The 19,345-nt window shown below is 44.0% G+C and overlaps 1 protein-coding gene across 1 annotated transcript in view; it reads right to left on the reverse strand.

The window, feature by feature from the left end:
* The window catches only part of IARS (isoleucyl-tRNA synthetase), a 213,973-nt gene that overhangs the window by 63,196 nt on the left and 131,432 nt on the right, over positions 1-19,345 (reverse strand). Inside the window, exons 20-21 of the mRNA XM_019537053.1 lie at positions 12,506-12,653; positions 4,075-4,195 (exon numbers count right to left, since the gene is read on the reverse strand). Of these exons, the coding sequence (XP_019392598.1) occupies positions 4,075-4,195; positions 12,506-12,653 (269 nt within the window). The remainder of the gene's footprint in view (positions 1-4,074; positions 4,196-12,505; positions 12,654-19,345) is intronic.

Below are 19,345 nucleotides of genomic sequence, written 5' to 3' on the forward strand. Positions count from 1 at the left end.
TACTCAGAATGCTACAGAAGCAAATACCTTAGTGAGATAAGAACTGGATTAGATCCATTAGCATTACTAGAATCTGCACTTAGACTGTATTATAAAATTATAAGGATTATTAAATGTCATGCTTCAAGGCTTACAGAAGTCTATAGCTCCATGTCAGAAATAAATTGCTGTCCATGGTATAATACTGCAGAGAGGTATGTTATCTTAGCTTCATGCTTGATTTTTTTTAAAATCTGAAGCATGAAGGATAGTAGAGAAAATGGACTGTTGGTCTGTTATGATTTGGTAGCACCAGACAAAACAAAGCTAAATATTGTAAAATCAAAAAATATTGTAAAAGAACCAAAGTTGTAATTAACCAAGCGTTATACCGTTTTAATTTTCATCGTTATTTAACTTTAATAAAGCTTTTGCTCCAATTCACTGACAGTTTCCTGTATAATTCAACTAAATAGTACAGTAAACTGAAAATGGAAAAGGTATTGATGAAAATAGTATATTTTTTTCATTGAATAACTAACAAAAGCTAAAAATAACTTATGTGCAGTAAAACTCAAAGGCACACACAGTCAATGAAAAGGTCCTCACAAACACTAAAATCCAACTGGGGGGGGTCAGTCGTGTTCAGTCTACAAGAAATACTCACAGAAAAATTAGTTCAAATGCACTTTAAAAAGAAAGAATACCAATGTATATACAACTTCAGAATACAAGGAGCTTCTTTAATTGAGTGCTCTAAATTTTGTAATGTAGTTTAATAAACATATAGCTATTGAATTGTGCATATTTCCCATAAGAGACATAAAACACATCTCACAAACTGGTAACAACTAAAAGAGAAAGTAATTCCAAATTCGCCCCCCCCCCAAAAAAACCCCAAACAACTGCACTTGATATTTCAATTTAAAGAAGAAATTACATGGAGCAATATGTCAACCAAAAAAGAAAGATCCATATAAATGTCTTTTATGTCATAATAGCAATCCCAGTACTCTCTCAATAAGTAAGGTATCTAATGATGATGCAAGATAAGAAAAACTTGGCAACAATAATTATGAAATTTGCAGCAAGACAGTCTTACATGACCGGAAATAAAATTTCACAAACTTTTCATAGTTCAGAATTTCATCTTGTAACCCTTATAAAGGAGTCTTGTTTTGAGATAACTTGGGCCGGGGGGAGGGGTGGGGGATGGAAGAAAAACCCACACCAATAAACCAATTCTCTCTGGTTGAAACAGTGTAAGAAACCATCACTGCTTTGTAAAACCATCTAATGGATGCTGTATATAGGTTCTGTGAAAGTAGCAAACATGGTAAATTATCTGAATATGGAATTTAAGCTCACTGAAAACGTAAAGAATTGTTTCTTATATTCTCCAGTTTCATTTCAACTCCCCTTTCTTCTTTAAATCAAGTGTCATATGCTAGAGATTCAATATTTCATTCACTGAAGTGGTAAGTGCCCAAATCTTAGATACAAGAATGTTAAAATTTGATCTGAAGTCTCCATTTTAGAAGCTCAGGAAATTAATGGAAGTAGTAAGGATTACCTCCTACCCACAATTTGATACTAACAAAATAAGCCAGCTATACAACATAGGGAATGCTGTAAATTTTCCCCTACAGGACTCTAACTTCCAAGCTTTCTGATTGTGCCCTTAACTTCCATTGTTTCAGAGCTGAGTCTTTACTGCTGCAGTTATCCACTTTTTCAGGTTGTGGGCTGGAATTCTTTGGTTCTGGTCAGAGGTGGGTACACGGGTGGATGTCAAGACCCAGCTACCACTGTGGCATGGCACCCATCCTTGATATGCATTATCTTTTTAAAAAATGTGACGTTCTCCAAATGCTCTGAAGCCCACTCACATGTTGGCCATATAATTTCATAACTTTGTCTCCAACAAGTTAGACTGTTTCAACATGGCTATGACAAACTGTCTGTCATGGAAAGGGAATACAGTTCTGCAACTGCCCCAGAAAAAAAAAGAAACACATTCAAGTGATCATACTGACAGTCTACATTCTGTCACAGGAGAGAAAACTCAAAAGCAGTCACTGAAACAAACAAAAGCCTCTCAGAGGCTCACATTTGATTTTTAGTACACAGACAGTTTAGCACATATTTGATCTCCTCTAAGCCAAATTTGTGCCACTCCTCAAATACCTATTTTCAATTTGTGCCTGGGCTTTTACAAAACCTTCTTGAATAAATAAAAAATATTTTGTTTTTCCAGCCATCCTACAGTATGTTAGTTGTCTTTGTTTCATTTTGTTGCAAGTGATATGATGATAGAGCCAACCTTGTCAAACATCCTTTTCAATTATTTGGTGATAACTTTTTAGGTTTCTTAAGCATGCCATAGGATGTTCTTGTTTCAAACACTATACTGTTTTGTATTAACAAGAGTGTCACTTGCAAATCAAGGGAAGTGATTCTGCCCTGTTCAGCACTGGTAAGGCCTCACCTGAAGTACTGTGTCCTGGTTTGGGTCCTACACTTGAAGAAGGATGTTGACAGATTGGAGAGAGAATCCAGCAGAGTAACAAAAATTATTAGAGGCCTGGGAAGCAAGACTTATGAGGAAAAGCTGAAAGAACTAGGGTTATGCATTTTGGAGAAGAGAAGACCAAGGCAGAATTTGATAAAGTCTTCAAAAACCTGAAAGGCAACTAAAGAGAGAATAGGAATAGGCTTTTCTTTGTGGGCATAGGGGACAGGACTATGAACAATATCTGTTCAACCTGTAGGAGGGGAAATTTAGGTTGAAGATTAGAAAGAATGTTCTCATTATGAAGTTATTTGAGCACTGGAGCAGCCTACCTCAAGAAGTTGTGGCATCTCTCCCTGGAAACTGCAGGCTGGACAGTAGAGCTGTGCAAAGCTTCAGTCCCCGATTCAATTCAGCAGAGATTTGGCCTGATTTGGTGGCTGAATCTCAGAATCCGAATCGAATCAGGAGACCCTTTAATCTCTCAGAATCAAACCCTCTGAATCAATTCGGAGAGATTCGGAAAGATTTGACGATTCGGACATAGACACAGCTTTAAATGTTTTTTCTACATACCTCAAGGTACCAGGTGACTCGTGAATGCCAAGATGCTGGAGTACATGGAGTGTCCCACAGGAGCACGAGGGAGTCCCCAGTGTGCTTGGCAGTAGACCCGGAAGTGGACCAGAAACACTTCCAGTCCCGTCATGTGAGGAGGGCCCCCCCATAAACCTTAGGCTCAATGACTGGTGCCTCCTGGGGGGGGCACCCGGGTTCCACCCACAGCTGATCATTCAGCTGCAGGTGTGTGGGGGCCCCCCAGTGTGCTCCCCAGCAGACCCATAAATGGACCAGAAGTACTTCCGGCCCACTTCCGCGTTTGTGGCTGAACACGTGGGAGGCCCCCCTGTGCTCCTGTGGGACACTCCATCTGCCCCAGCATCGCAACATACATGAGCTGTGCCTAGTACCTTTAGATATATAGAAAAAACATTTAAAGCTGTGTCTATGGCTGAATCACTGATTCTCTGAAGCAGCACCAAATCTTCAGATTTGGATTCAGCCAAATCAGGGATAGTGATCCAAATCAACACATTGAATCACTGCCCCCGATCCAGGCCGAATCCAAATCTGAATCAAAGATGGCCCATTTTGTACACCCCTACTGGACAAACACTTGGCTGGAATGATATAGTCAGGGATGATCCTGCATTGAGCAGGTTGACTACATGATCTTGTGATGCATCTTTCAGCCCTACTATCCTATGAAAAGATATAGAGTATACTCTAACAGAATGTTGGACAATTTTACTCGGCTAATAAACCTGGTGACTTTGTAGACTTAACTTAGGAAGAACTTGTCCAAGGTGGAAACTTGTTGTATACATCAGAACTAAGTTCTTATAATGATTAGAACTGTACATACACTCATGAAATTAGTATTCTATACCTGTGCATTTTCTCATATCTACTCGTTAAGAGTTTTCTCCCATTTCTTTTTTGCAGTTTTACCTGACAATCTCTGAAGTATACTGTTCACTGCAAGCCCAGTCAAATGAAAAAAGTAAAAAGGAAGTACATACCTGCCATTTCAGCCTTGAAGAACTGAATGAGTGACTGCATGAAGGAAATAATCCATTTGTCCATGATGTTATTGGTCTGCTTAGCTGTGTTCTCATTGTAAAGGAATTCCTTTCCCTCTTCCTATGAGCAACATTGGAAAAACATACAATACAACAATTCAGCTTTTGCATACATCAAATCCTGTCTAAGGATTATGGCCATTTTTCATCTATGGATTAATTTCCCATCCTCCCTGTACTGCACTGGTTAGAAAGAGACTATTCAACACTAAAATCACAACAATGTGTTAGCTATGCTTTATTGAAAGAGCAAAAATAAACAGAAATAGGGAGCAGGGTAAGTCCTCACCCAGCATTGTCCACTATAAATAAAAGCCAGTTGGTTGTGAAGCAGAGAAAAAGTATTACAGCACAGAAGTAGCCAATATTTTTTTCCTTTTGGTTTTTTTGTACTCTAATGACAATTTGTAGACATAAGCTAATTAGACTGATTTTAAGTAACCCCTTATAATTCAAGTAAATACCATAAGTATTTAACAAGCTTCATGGATTCCAAAGCAAGGTTTTATATATTTTATACACACACACACACACACACCTTTCATAAAATATTAAATTTATAACAACTGGTCAAGAACATATCAATTGAATTGTTCAGGACAAAGATAATAAAATAGCAAATCCAAATGAAACTGCAGGAGGAATTCTGGGCAGGTAACATGGGGTTACTACATTCACTGATGATGACAAAAATGGAGTTAGCACCTGGAGGTCTCCCATTCCCAATTCTCCTGCTCTTGCAAGATCAAACAGAATGACAGAACAAGCTGGATGCCTGCAAAGTTCATTTCAGACAATTCAGAGGTGATAAGAAGGGAAAATACTGTTAGGAAAACATGAACACTTGTCTTACGAAAACTGGGGATCCTGAGCAAAAGTTTATTGATTATAAGGCTTCAAGTCACCAGAATCTCTTTGTAAAGGTGACTGGTAAAAAGGTAACGCAACTTCTGTAACTATTGATTGAATTCTTCAAATGACAGCTCCCCAAAATGATTCAACTTCTATGGTGATTTCAAGTATACTATGAGGACTAAACTTATTTTTCATTCTTTTAAAAATGTTTGCATTGGTAAGTGGTAACTTTCTATCATCCGACTAGGATGAAAGAGAAACTGCTGTCAGACAAACCCACAAGCCACATATACTAAATCTTCAACATTTGACAAATTACCATTGCCAAAATAGACATTTTGATCTTGGTTTTGAATTGACAGAGAGGTAGAATCTCATGTCACTTACTCCAGTGTCCATCTTTCATTAGGTCTTTAAATGCAAAATCAGCAGGTGTCACACGCATAGTACTGCAGGTAATCTCTCATTATTTCAGTTCCCTGCTTTTATAGCAACTATCTTTCAAAGATGCAAAACTGATTATATTACAGGCATACAGTCTTCTTGCTATTTCTACAGCATAATTTTTTAATATCAAGTATTCCCAAACTTCAGTCTTCTTTCACAGAGTCAAGCTGATCTTGTGCAAATCTGCAATATATTCAGTTAGCTTCCACAGCAAACGCAACATGTTCTTAGGGAAGATAAATTTCTGCATTAAGTACTACCTTACAGCAGTATAATACCATTCAGCAGTATAATACAGCAGTGTAATACCCTCCCTGTAAAACAAATCTACTTGTTTATTAGGACTTCACAGATTTTTTGGTATATATACACACACTAATCCAGAGCACTCTCAAAGTTAAGAAGATATCACCACAGACCCAGAGTAAAGGTCAGCAAGGAAGCATCAAAATCTTCCAGCTTTTCTTTCCTATTATCTAGCTGAGACCTTAAACAAAAAACAGGCCTTATAGCTCAAGAGGAGGAGAATTATCAAGGAAAAAGCAGATGAGACATTAGCTCAAGCTACTTTTGCAAGTGAGAACATTACAAGCTAATTCACCCATCTTATAAGTTACCATCATGTTATCACTTATCACATTCTCTCTTAGATACAGAGTATGACAGAATTCAAACAATGGTTATTCAAAGGATGGGTCAAGCAGAATCACTGACTCTGATGTCAGATGGATGGACTGATATGCAAGGAAATCCTTTATCAAACATTATGCTAGCAGTACAAACCAAAGTTACTGAAAGCAGCTGCTACCAAACCTTCTCATTGTACAGGTGAACATGTAGCCAAATTACTGAATGAAGAGATTGAAAGGTCCCTCTAGGGTACAAGCTCTTGTAACTGATAATGCGAGTAACATGAAAGCTGCATGGCCAATATTAAAGGCACAGTATCCTCATTTAATAGTATTCGGGTGTCTTGCTCATGGGTTGAATCTTCTGGCAAAGGACACAGTAAGTGTGAATACAATGAAGACAATATTGGCAAACTGCAAAGCGATTGTGAAGGTATTCAACAATTGTCACGTTGCTAATCAGACTTCGAAGAAATTACAGAAAGAGAAGCAGGGGAAGGTAAAAGTGTACTTTTACAGCCAGGAGAAGCTAGATTGGGCTCAGCTACAAAGCAGCGTGCTTCAATAGATGACACAGTATTCCACATTATTCCCATGAACGTTCAGAAGCAAATTCTCGACAACAATGTGCTCTGGGGTTTGGGTTTGAGTTCAAGGAGCATTCAATTTGCTACTACCAGTTTCCATGGCTATCAGGAAACTTGCAGGAGATATACCAAGCCTTTCAAAAATTCCAGAGATATTCAGACAACTGAATGAAAATCCAACTGAGCTTTTGCCACCTTCACCTCTGTCCAAAAAAGTAGTAGTAAAACAAATGTTTACAAAGAGATCTGAGTTTTGCTCTCATCCAGTTCATCTGGCAGCAAACCTTTTGGATCCTCAACACAGAGGACAACATTTATCAGACGATGAATTATCTACTGCTCTAGATACAATTATGGAAGTAGCTAAGAATGTCCCTGACATTGACGAAGTTGCCGGGATGACAGACATTGCCGAGTACCACGCAAAAGAAAAACTTTAGAGCAAAGACCTCATTTGGCAGGCAGCAGAGAATACGTCTCATCTCACCTGGTGGAAGAGATACTGTAACACCCAACTGTTGTCCAGGACTGCTCTAAGGATCCAAAGCATTCCACCAACAGCAGCTTGTGGTGAAAACTGGAAGGCTTTCAGCTCAAAGACAAAAAAGGAATAGACTAACAAATGAAGGCACCGCTAGGCTCATTTCTGTTTCTCATAATCTCTTCCTTCTGAAGAATTAGTCAGAAGCACAATTAGTGAAGAACATGCAGTTGACGATGCCCATAGACTCATTGGTAAAACCATCCTTTAGCGAAAGAGAATGTGGTTCAAATAGTTTGGAATCATATTGGCTTCAGTTTGATTCGGAAATGGAACCAATGCGTACTGCAAGTGATTCTACACATAGTGACAGCGAAACTGGAGGTGCTGCAATGACCCCAGTGGAAAAGAGCTAAACTCTGTTGAAGTAGATAAGCTGGGGGTTACAGTGGATGGTAAGCTGAATATGAATCAACAGGGCCCCTGTTTCCAAGAAGGCTAACAGCATACTGGGATGCATTAGTAGGTGTGTTACCAGCAGATTGAGGGAAGGGATTCTTCTCCTCTATTCAGCACAGGTGAAGCCACATCTGCAGTACTGTCCCCAGTTTTGGGGCCCCCACTACAGAAAGGATGTGAACAACTTGGGGAGAGTCCAGCAGGGGGTAGCAAAAATGGTGAGGGGGCTGGAGAGCATGACTTCTGAGGACAGGCTGAGTAAATTGGGCTTATTTAGTCTGGAGAAGAGAGGACCTGAGAGGGGATTTAATAGCAGCCTTTAACTACCTGAAGTGGGGTTACAAAGAGGATGGAATTAAACTCTTCTCAGTGGTGGCAGATGACAGAACAAGAAGCAATGGTTTCAAGTTACAGCAAGGGAAGTCTAGCTTAGATATTAGAAAGCATTTACTCATTTTGGAGTAAAACTCCAAGATGAACATGGGCTGGCAGTGTGGGGAAGCAGTCAGGAAGGCCAACCATATTTTGTCATGCACCCACAGATGCATCTCAAGCAGGTCTAAGGAGGTGATCCTTCCCCTCTATGTGGCACTGGTCAGGCTGCAGCTGGAGTACTGCGTCCAGTTCTGGGCACCACACTTCAAGAGGGATGTGGACAACATGGAGAGGGTCCAGAGGTGGGCCACTCATATGATCAAGGGACAGCAGGGCAGGCCTTATGAGGAGAGGCTACGGGACCTGAACCTGTTCAGCCTCCACAAGAGAAGGCTGAGGGGGGATCTAGTGGCCTGTTACAAACTAGTCAGGGGGGATCAGCAGGCACTGGGGAAGTCCCAGTTCCCCCAAGCACTACCAGGAGTGACCAGGAATAACGGTCACAAGCTGGCAGAGGGTAGGTTTAGGCTAGATATCAGGAGGCGCTACTTCACTGTCAGGGCGGCTAGGATCTGGAACCAACTTCCAAGAGAAGTCGTACTGGCCCCTACCCTGGGAGTCTTTAAGAGGAGGTTAGATGAACACCGTGCTGGGGTTGTTTGACCCCAGTATTCTTTCCTGCCATGGCAGGGGGTCAGACTAGATGATCTACTCAGGTCCCTTCCGACCCTAGAAACTATGAAACTATGAAAACACTGGAACAGGCTACCTGGAGAAGTTGTGGACTCTCCATCCTTGGGGACCCGGCTAGGCAAAACCTTTGCTGGAATGATCTAGTTGGGGATGGTCCCAGGGAGTTTGAGCCAGGGAGTTGAACTAGAACAGGGACAGGCAATAATTTTGGGCAGAGGGCTGCTTACCAAGTTTTGGCAAGCTGTCGATGACCACATCGGTAGCCCCGCCCCTTGACAGATACCCCCTCCATCACCATCTTGTGACTAGAAGTCCCGCTTCCTAACCCCTGACCTTGCCACCATAAGTTCTTCCCCTTGCCCCCAGGAGTACTCCTTTCAGCAAGGGGATTTGCCACTTCAGAGCCAGAAAAATACCAAATTATTTTCTAAAAACTGAACGTCTACAACATTCATTAATTTAATTTCAGAAATATTTTTGTCCTGACTTGCATGCGTTTTTGTAGTGTACACAAAGGTGTACAATCATGCCTCCTTCCATGCATGTGTGGCATGGCAAGAGACAGCAGTGTAACTAGGGTGGGGTGAGTGCCTTGTCAGTAGGGGTGTGATATGCTTCGGTTGCTGATTCGATTCAGAGAAGATTCAGCGGTGGCCAAATCGTCAAATATGAATCAAATCAGGAGGCCCATTAAAAGTTCCGAATCAATCTGAAAAAGATTCGGAAAAGATTCAGCGATTCGGAAGGCAGTCTTCTGGGGAAACAGAAACTGAGAAGGGGAAGGCAGGGGAGAAGTGGGGGAAAGACTGCTCTGATATTGACATCTGTAGCTGGCCAGAGACTGTGATCTTTCCTTGAGTTCCCTTCCAATCACAGTGCTCTGGAGGAGGGATGTAGAAACAGCATATAAGGCTCTGTGTGAAGCCTCTCTCTGCCTTTTGTGAGTTGTCTGTCTGGAAGCAAAATGTGTGAAGGGATTGGATACACCTTATTAACTACCATTGCCTAGAATCCCTCTACTTATCCTCATGTAATCCATTCCTTTCAACTTATTCTTCCCCCAAAATCCTCTCATTTGTTCATGTTATTTTTCCCCCTACACTTTTTAAGAAAGCCATGATTTCCCTGGCAGTGTCTCATCCATCACTGTGCAGGAAAGCACATATATTACACACACACACACACACACACACACACGCGATGTATTACACACACACACGCACTTTCCAGCACAGTGAACATTATGAAGTGTGCTGGAAAGGCAGGTGCTAGGTCTTCTGGGAAAGGAGGGAGAGGGGCTACAGGGGGTTAGGGGAAGAGCTGTAAGTTCCACACCCCCCAACACAGACACACCCTCTTGCCTGGCAGCGATGACTTCTGCTGCTGGTGGGAGCAGTACCTGTCCCTGTCCCTGCACCACCTCCACTAACACCAGAAATAACCCCCAGCATCAGCATGACAGTCTCCTCCATCCCAATTTCAGCTCCCAGCATGAGCCTCCCAGTGCCTGAGGAGGAGCTAAATTTGGGGAAGGAGAGGGAATCTAAGTTTGTGCTCTACACCCCTTCAAGTTCCCTAGAGACAGGTCTTCTTCTCCAGAAGGCACCTCAGAGGAGGTTGTGGGGCAGGTGGCTTGGGTTCCCCTGTTGTTGTGCCTCTGCCTGCCAAGGAGGGGGATAAGGCAGGATCCCTGCCCTCAATCCAGAAGGGGGGTGGGGTGGAGGGGAGGGGATAGTGCAGTGTAGGATCATTTCAAGTTGGCAGATGATCCCAGGTATGCTACCTGCCAGCACTGCCAAAGGCAGATCAGCTGTGGCAAGGACGTGAAACATTTCACTATGGCAATGCTGCTACATCTCAGGAGGCAGCACCCTCTTGCCCTTGTTCCTCCTCAGCCTGGCACCAGTGGGAGCGTGCCCGAAAAGAAGTCCCCCTCTCACTCCAAATCCCTCCTGTCTCCACGAAGCAGAGGCAGGCCACCCTGAACCGGTGGGGGAAAGCCACAGATAAATGGGGAGGGTTGTTGCAAGGGAGAGCAAAGTCATCCAGAGCACTGGGAGAGATTCGGGACTGAGAGACTGGAGAGAGAGTGGCTCTCTTATAGGGGTACATTTCTCATTCGTAATTGTGTATTCTTGTCTTTAATATACATCTGGTGTGCACTCAGTCTGCTACACAGTTGTTCTTTGGTCTCTCCTACGTATTTTCCATCAGAGCATTTGGTACACTGGATGAGATATATAACGTTTCTGGAGGTACAGCTGTAAGATCCAAGAATGGCGATGGTTCTGTTGTGTACTAGAGATATGTTGGCAGGTCTTGCATTTCTTGTCCTGGCATGGTCTGGATCCATTGGGTGTATTTTGGGCTGTAGGAAGTTTGTTTCTGGTGATGTGGTTAGTGAGATTCGGTGCCTGTTTGAGTTTACAAACCACTTTTCACAGATGAGCCTATGAACTTCACTTCATCAACTTCCTAGATACAAAAACTCATAGACTCAATATAGACATTGGATTTGACACAACCTGCCTAACATTTGAGTCCCCAGGTAGCTCTCCATTTTTACCTGCTACACCCCCCTTCCTCCCAACCCTGGCAGCCTGTCTCTCAATTTACATTTTCACCATGTTTTCTTGCCTGCATATCAGCCTCTGCCTTCCTTACTATTCATTCCATCCAAGAAGAGTGCACACACCAACTGCAGATGCTTCCTCAGCCTGATTAAGGGTTTTTAAACCCAAAAGCTTGCTAAGATATATTTCTCCAACTATTCAGTTGGTCTAATAAAAGATATCACATCTACTCAAAGAACCGTGCCTGCCTGTTTCTTACACCAATATAGCTACAACCAGAAACCCAGTTAACACATAAAAGTGACACAAGTTTTGCTTTCAACAGTTTGAGGTGCAGTTTCACAGAAACCCCTGCACCTATCTTCTTGAAAACTGGCAGGCTTCATGCCATCAGAAGGGGCTACCATCCCTGCTGCTTTCACCCTGCTCTGTCTTAATACACACACGACACTAGTTTTGCTTTCAAGTTAGGTGCAAGGGTTTCTGTGAAACTGCACCTCAATCTCCTTGGAACTTGGCAGGCTTCATGCCCTGAGAAGTCTGCTGTTTCCATCCCTGCTGTTCCCATCCAATTCTGCAAAAAAAAAAGACTAAGTTATAGGTATTTTAGGGACTCCCCATTATAGTCTATGGCCAAATCACCCCGAATCAGAGCCCAATCTTTCAAATCCAATTCAGCCGAATCAAATTGAGACAGTGATCCGAATCGAATCACTGTCCCCCAATTCAGCCAAATCTGAATCGAATACTGGCCGCTTAGCACAGGCCTACTTGTCAGCCTCAGGCATTGACTAGGAGACATCACCAGAGAGTGAAAAGGGCACCAGGGTCAGCTCCTAAGGAACCAGGCCATGGCCTGCTGGTGCCCAAGCACAGCTGATGCTGGTATAGCAGCAGCAGCAGTTGCCACTGCCAATGTTGCCCAAAAAGGTAAGCCTTTCCTTCTGTTCAATCAGGCTGTTCCCCTTTACCCCAGTCTAAAATGCTCAGCATGTCTCCACATACCCTGTACCGCCAGGTACATTTTACTTCTTGCCAACTTCAGTCATTAGAATGGAGGATCATATCCCATGGCACATTTAAATTAATATCTGCCAGAGGACTGAAGCAGCATGCAAACTGTCAAGAAACATGGTACAAGCCCAAAACGCCAAGAGGGGAGACCGTGAAGAGGACTGGACTAAACTGTGATTAGCTTTGTATTTCAGGGTTTATTATTAGTATAAGAAAGCTGATTAAATAGTACCCATCACAAGTCTCAAAGATCTGTACCTTATGTTGCAGGATCAGAACATTCTGAACGAGAAAGCGATATGCATTATACCAGGGCAATAAGACATCCTTCAGTATGTCCCTTACTCCTTCTTCCTTAAATCGTAAGTTTTCTGCTCTTACCACAGGAGAATTAATGAGATACAACCTGCAGAGAAACAATGCAAAATGGTCTATTAGAAATAGCTTCAGTTGTGCTGCTTTACTGTCTACATTATTCATGTTATAAAATTTCCTTTAACAGAAAAATTTTTTTTAAGGTTTACACCTGCAAATATTAATGGAAATTTGCTTCAGGCCAGAGCAAATCTGAAAGGCTACAACATGTATGGGAATACATTAGAGAGAATGGATGTTTTAAAATGTAAATAAATAAATAAATAAAAATAAAAGACCCCCAACAGAATGCTTAAGATGTGGGGCATAAACTTTCTTAGTAAAGATTTATTTTGACGCCAAAGCCTTCAAATCTATGGATGGACATCTGTATAAAAAAGAAGAAATTAAATGGTTTTGGTGAAAAATAGTCCTGGACTATGCACCAGGAAGTTGAAAGCCATATATGCCCACACATGTTGGACACATTCAAATGATGTGCCAGCTCTAGCCTGGACTTGGAGCTGACAATGAGCTGTCAGCTCTAGCCTGGACCCGTCATGCACTAAATTGCATGTGCCATAAAAATAAGCCAAAAAATATTTTCCATTGTAAGTAGGACATTTTTATAGCTGTAAGCATGGCAGAGAACATCATACTGAAGAGTGTTGGGGCCAACACAACCCTGCTCAACTCTACTGGTGACTGGGAATGATTCAGAGGACTCAGTCATCCACAAGGCAAGTGAGCATGCCATTACAGAATTGCTGAACTATTGCAATGAATTTCTCCAGGCAACCGAGTTTTGCCATGATCCTCCAAAGGCCCTCCCAACTGACTATATCAAATGCTTTTATCAAATCAAAGTCATGTATAGGTTGGAGTTCTGTTTCTGGCATTTCTCCCGAAGCTGATGAGCTGCAAACACCATGACTATGGTCCCAAGTCCCTTCCTGAAACCATGCTGACTCTCAGGCAAGAGCTCTTGTTCAATGTGTTGCACGAAGAGATTCAACAGAATTCTAGCAAGGATTTTACCAGCTATTGACAGCAAGGCGATGCCCTGATGGTGGTGGCCAGATTGTCTATTGCCTTTCCACTTGTACAAGTAGACAATGGATGCATCCTTGTACTTCTGAGGTATAGTTCCAGTCATGAGTGGAGAGCTAACTAGCACATGACTTCCCCGGAATACACACAAATTACTGTGTAGCACTGCACTGTGAGATCACCATGGCTTAAAAGCCTGTTGTTTTTTCTGAGGCCCAGCCCAATGCACTATGTGGTCCATCAGATCTTTTTGGCTTTAGAGTAATATCATGTACTTTGTGCTATATATTGTTATGGCAATGATATAGATTATGGATGTTGGGGTAATGACATGGAATATGAGGGTGCTGAGTGTGCAGCTGAATGAAGGCTTTTTTCTGTATCTCAGCAAAAAGCTGCTGGTCACATGGCTGGATGATATATTAAAAGCTAACCTCAGCAAAAGCTGGTGGTCACTAGGCTAGACGATATATTAAAAGCAACTAACTTAGCTAGCTTAGCTAAGTAAGCAGACTCTTAACAGGGGAGGTAGGGTACAAAGTTCATAATGTGTTAAAAATAGAATAGCCCACCAACTAGCATCAGGAGACAGAAGCAGAAATGCAGCCTTGGAGATGGGGAAGTCAGCAAGAAAACCAGCAAGAAACCGCAGGTGACCAAGAGAAGATAGGGGTCTTAGCAGAGAGGCATGTAAATAAATGAAATGCATAGGCAATACATGCTAAGGAAGCAAACAGTAAACAGAGGTAGAGCTTGAGAAGGGAGGAGAAATGGGTGGAACCAGAGGTGAAACGAGGGAAGAGTAAATGTTAATATGTATGAACCAATGTGTACAAGTGTGAAAAAGAACTGTTCAGGGTGGCTTCCCAGTTTGTTGTTTTTTGGGAGCTAGTCTGAAGCCGTCCCCATTCTGAATAAAGCTGTTGTGAGCAATGTGTGCTGGTGTTTGCTCCCTGCTCTGCTCTGGCTAATGAGTACCAGGATCCATGGGCAACTGAATCATCGTCTTCCTAGTTGTTGGGCACCACATGGAGTCGGGGTCTAATATATATAAGTAGGTACAAAACTGCTGCTTAAAAGTATGTATATAAAATACCTGTGCTAAAACTTGCAGCGGTTTAAAAAAAAGTTTTTTAAATGTCAACCAATATTCTCCTTCCATCTTGATGGATATGGCCCACACTACTATAAAGTCATAAGAAAAATAATGCAACCATCAGAGCGGTGGTGCCTATGGACCCTCACCTTTTTTAGCAGCTTATACTGGTTTGACTGGGAAAATGGGACAAGTACAAATAATAAAAAATATTCCTGTTAGGGGGCATCTATGGGCCTGAAATTGGTGGAACCATGACTTGGACTCTGAAAAAGAGTCAGAAAGACCCCAAGGAACTGCAACATCTAAAGTATCAGGCCCCAAAATGGCAGTGGTACATAGTTCAACTACAAGGGAGAAAAAATATGGCATAGGAAAGGGAGACAAGCTCAAAGCCCCCTAGGAAAAAGTAAGGGAGCAAAACCACCTGAAACCTAAGGATTTGTATTGTTTTGAAGCAAATAATTATGAACAAAAAGAAAAGACATCAGCATAAGAAAAACAAATACTAAAACGTATGGGTCTACGTGCAGACTGTGAAAGCTGGCTGACGAGAAGCTGTTTAAACTCAGCCAAGCAGCTGAGGAAGTAAGGAGCAAAGATGTATGTTCCACCTTTTAACCCTCCAATAGGTGAAACCTAAAGAGAAGGGTCAGAGCAGCCTATGCTGGTATGGCTAAGGTTAAAAAAAAAAAAAAAAAAAAAAAAAAAAAATCTCCAAACGACTACATCAGGGTACATCCAAATATGAGACTGCATGTGGGAAGGGCAAAACAAATGTTTCTCAAGGTTCCCTCTTCCTGGGCAATTCCATTCTGTACCCCTGGCACACATCATAATTTTCACCTTTGTCAGTGTAAAAGGTTTTCTTTAAAAGCTTTACATTTGTATTATTTTAAGCCAGTATTCTGACTATGAAAACAATCTTGATTTCTTAAGCTTAACTATAATAGAAACTAGGTCAGAACTGGTGCCTCACTCAATTAAACTAACTTGAATTAGAAACCAATTTAAATAACTAACTATATAGTACTTCATTCAACTACCTAAAAAACCCTTTAATGTTACAGTATTTCAACATTTGTCAATAAAATGTTTAATTCAGAACTTAATTTGTCAGGTTTTATAAGCTTTAAGTAAAAAATAAATAAATTCTAGACCGAGTCTTTACAGAATTTTCCTTTAGGGCACTTTAAAATTTTAATATGGGCTGACAGTGCATTCAAAAATATTGGACCATGAATTCATCTTGAAAGACCTTCTCACATAAACATGAATGCATACAATTCCACTGTTAGGGCAAACAGTAATGCATGAATGCAGGTAGTATAGGACTTGACACTTTTCATAGATTTAACTTTCAACTCTAAGCCCAATGTCAGTAAATATTTAAAATGAAAGGACATCTCATGAATTTAAACAATTGATACCTTGCTGTTCTATACTTGCTGTTCATCAAATATAATAAGCTAACAAAGCCCTAAGTCAGTGGTCACCAACCGATTGATCCTGATCAACTAGTGGAGCCTCAGACAGTCAACCTCAGTCCAGGAGGGCTTAGCACATACACACTCAGCCCCCCGAGACTGAGATAGACTGTCAGAGACTCCGCCATTGGGAACAGTGGGACACACATGCGGAGTGGCGGGGGCAGGACAGTGGCGGGACGCACGTGGCTGGGCTGAGCAGCACCCCCTGCCACCAGGGCTAGGCCAGGTGAGTAGGGCAATCCCCCTCTGCACCCTGCCACCCTGCAGTAAGGGAGGAGCAGGGGTATGAGAAGGATTGGAGCCCAGGCAACTTGTCCAGAGGTGCAAGGGGGCTCCCGCGCTGCATGCATCCAGGCAAAGGCCCAGGGGCCACATACCCACCAGTTTTGCGTGTAGGGCAGAGATGGCTGCCACGGCATGCTAGGCTTTGTGCCTGGGGCACAGATCAGGGGGACACGACCTTCCCCAGGCCTCTACCAGGATGCATGCAAAGGTTGGAGCCCCCCCATGCGCCTGGACAAGCCACCCAGGCTGCAACGCTTCCCCCAGCCTGGCAGGGGCACCACTCACCCAGTGGCAGGTTGAACAGGGGCATAGGTGGAGGAAGGTGGGGCCAACAGGTTTAGCCCCTCCTTACACAAAGTAACAGTAAGGCTGCAAGACAGCCTGGCTGCAGGTTTCTGGCAGCTGCAGCACGGATGGGGAGGAGTAGAGCAGGGGCCCATTCTGCACCCACACCAGCTGTGTAGGGTCTATCCCTGCTCCACTCCCACCCACACTGCCATGCACAATTGCCTTACCTGCTGGGGGGGGTGCGCACCAAATATTTTTTTCTCCTTCTGCCTTGATCTGGTCCTTCCCCTCTTCCCTGCCCACAGACCTCCCTGCAAGGGATGGGGAGCGGAAAGCAGGGTAGATCCTAGGTTGCTTTTTAATTCAAAACGTGATCTCCTGCCCAAAAAGATTGGAGACCACTGCCCTAAGTGAAACAATCTGGTCTTGCATCTATTTTTTACAGCTCCCCCACTTTCGCATTTTTATGCTACTGACATTCCACACATTTCTTCTTCCCAAGAGTCTCACCATTTTGGCTTACACAAACTTCTCTTACAATGACATGGGGTTTGCAAAAGGCTAGGACAGGGGTGTGCAATTATTTGGGCTGAAGGGCCACTTGAGGACTTTGTGAGAGCTGCTGTGGTCTAATGTGGCGGGGGCAGTGCTGACCTGGGGTAACATGGTGTGGCATGACAAAGTGCAGCGGGGGCAAAGGGTGAGGGGCAGCAATTGATCCTATCTGGCCTCAGGCCATTCCACCCCACACCAACCACAGCAGCGCTGGATGGAACAGGAGGGCAGGGTCTCCATGAAAACTGGCCCAGGACCCCCACAGGCAGGGAATGCTTGGCCAAGCAGATGGGATGGGGCTGTTAGCAGGCAAGCAGCAGTGTCCAGAAGTGGGAAAAATGGGCAAGGCTGGGATCGTGAGGCAGCGACAGTACAGGCGCAACGCCCAGGGCAGAGCCATGACCCCGCTCCCTGCCATGGGCACCAGTTCCGTGAGTAGGGATGCATGGGGACCATAAATCACAGCTCAACCCCAGGCCCGGGGGCCATGGCCACATGCTTTCACCACCCTGTGGCCCGTGGGCCCTGGCCCCAACCAGCCTGTCCCACTCCACACCCACCCTCCACACCCTCCTCTTGCCAGTCCACTCCATCCACCACTCCCAGTGGTGGGTGTGGGGTACATGGGCTGAAGTGCCTGGGCAGTGGGGCCAGGTCCAGCAGCAGAGACACTGGCAGTAGGAACCAGGCAGAGCTAGCCAGTGCCACGAACGCTGCTAGGAAGCCGAGTCCAGCTGCTGCCCTCACTCCACTGCACACCTGGGGTTGACGGGACTGGTTGCATACACCAGGGTCTCAGCTGGGCAGGGCTGATGGACCCTCTGTGGGCTGGACAGAATCCCTTGGCAGGCCAGATCTGGTCTGCAGGCCATATTTTGCCCACCCCTGGGTGAGATGCTCCCCCCGCCCCCCCCGGTTGGCTGCATCTCTTGCCTCTCACTTCTCTGGTGCCTAGTGAAGAGCAGCCAATCGCATCTGCTGCAGAAATCAGATAGAACTGCTCCTCTCATAAGCACAGAGCTTTGGACACAGGAGTGGGGGAAAAGTGGTAAAATTGCCTCCCTTTGCCTTCTACTCTTCTATCTTTTAACAGGTACAGAAAATAGAAAGGGAAGTAAACGCTCTCTGTGGTAAGACGCCCTCTTGCCCCTGCCCGAGGCCTGGAAAGGTAAGAAAGAGGATCCCACAACAGCTGTCCCCTAGCCAAGTGTAAGACTGACACAGTAAGGAATTCCTGAAGCTTTAGCAGGACCAGAGTTGAGCAGGAAGGACACAGAATTACCACATTTACCCTAATAAACGAATGTAAGATGACCCTCATCCCACCAGTAATTAGATTCTATATATGGAAAGTTTATAAATTTGTTTTAATTTTCTACATATAGAATCTTTCCCCACTGCAGCAGGGGCAGGCAGTAGAGGTCAGGCAGTTGGGAGGCAGTAGGAGGGCAAGAAGTAGGAGAGGCAATAAGGGAGCCAGTAGAGGAGGGGTTGGGGGGCCAAGCAGCTTGACCCTCCCAATTGCCCCCTCACATACCTTGCTCTCTGTCACTTGTCCCTCCCACCACTTGCCCCGCAACATACTTACTCCTCTCCCACAACCTCTGCCCCCCTCCAATTCCACCTGCCATTTACACCTTGGTTTCAGCCCTAGGTTGGACCAGGTTTGAAATCCAGCCCCGCAACATGGTAGAAAATGGTATTTAGAGGTTTGCTTTTGGGAATTGACTTGTAGGTAAAGTAGATATGTATAAAACTAGCCAACTGCCCAAAAAAGATGATGGGGGGAGTAGGCGGGGACAGAGCCCGCCCCTCCCCCATCCAGACCCGTGCCCCTGCTTCCCTTCTGTTGCTTGGGGTCCGGGCCCACACCCTGCACTTCTATGCTGCAGGGACGGGGGGAGGGGAGAAGCGGGCATGGACCGATGTAGGGGTGTGGGAGATAAGCAGACCCCAGCATGAGCAGAAGCCAGCCTGCCA

This window comes from Crocodylus porosus, unplaced genomic scaffold, assembly GCF_001723895.1.
Source record: "Crocodylus porosus isolate Cpor-Errol unplaced genomic scaffold, CroPor_comp1, whole genome shotgun sequence".
In the NCBI taxonomy this organism is placed as follows: domain Eukaryota; kingdom Metazoa; phylum Chordata; order Crocodylia; family Crocodylidae; genus Crocodylus; species Crocodylus porosus.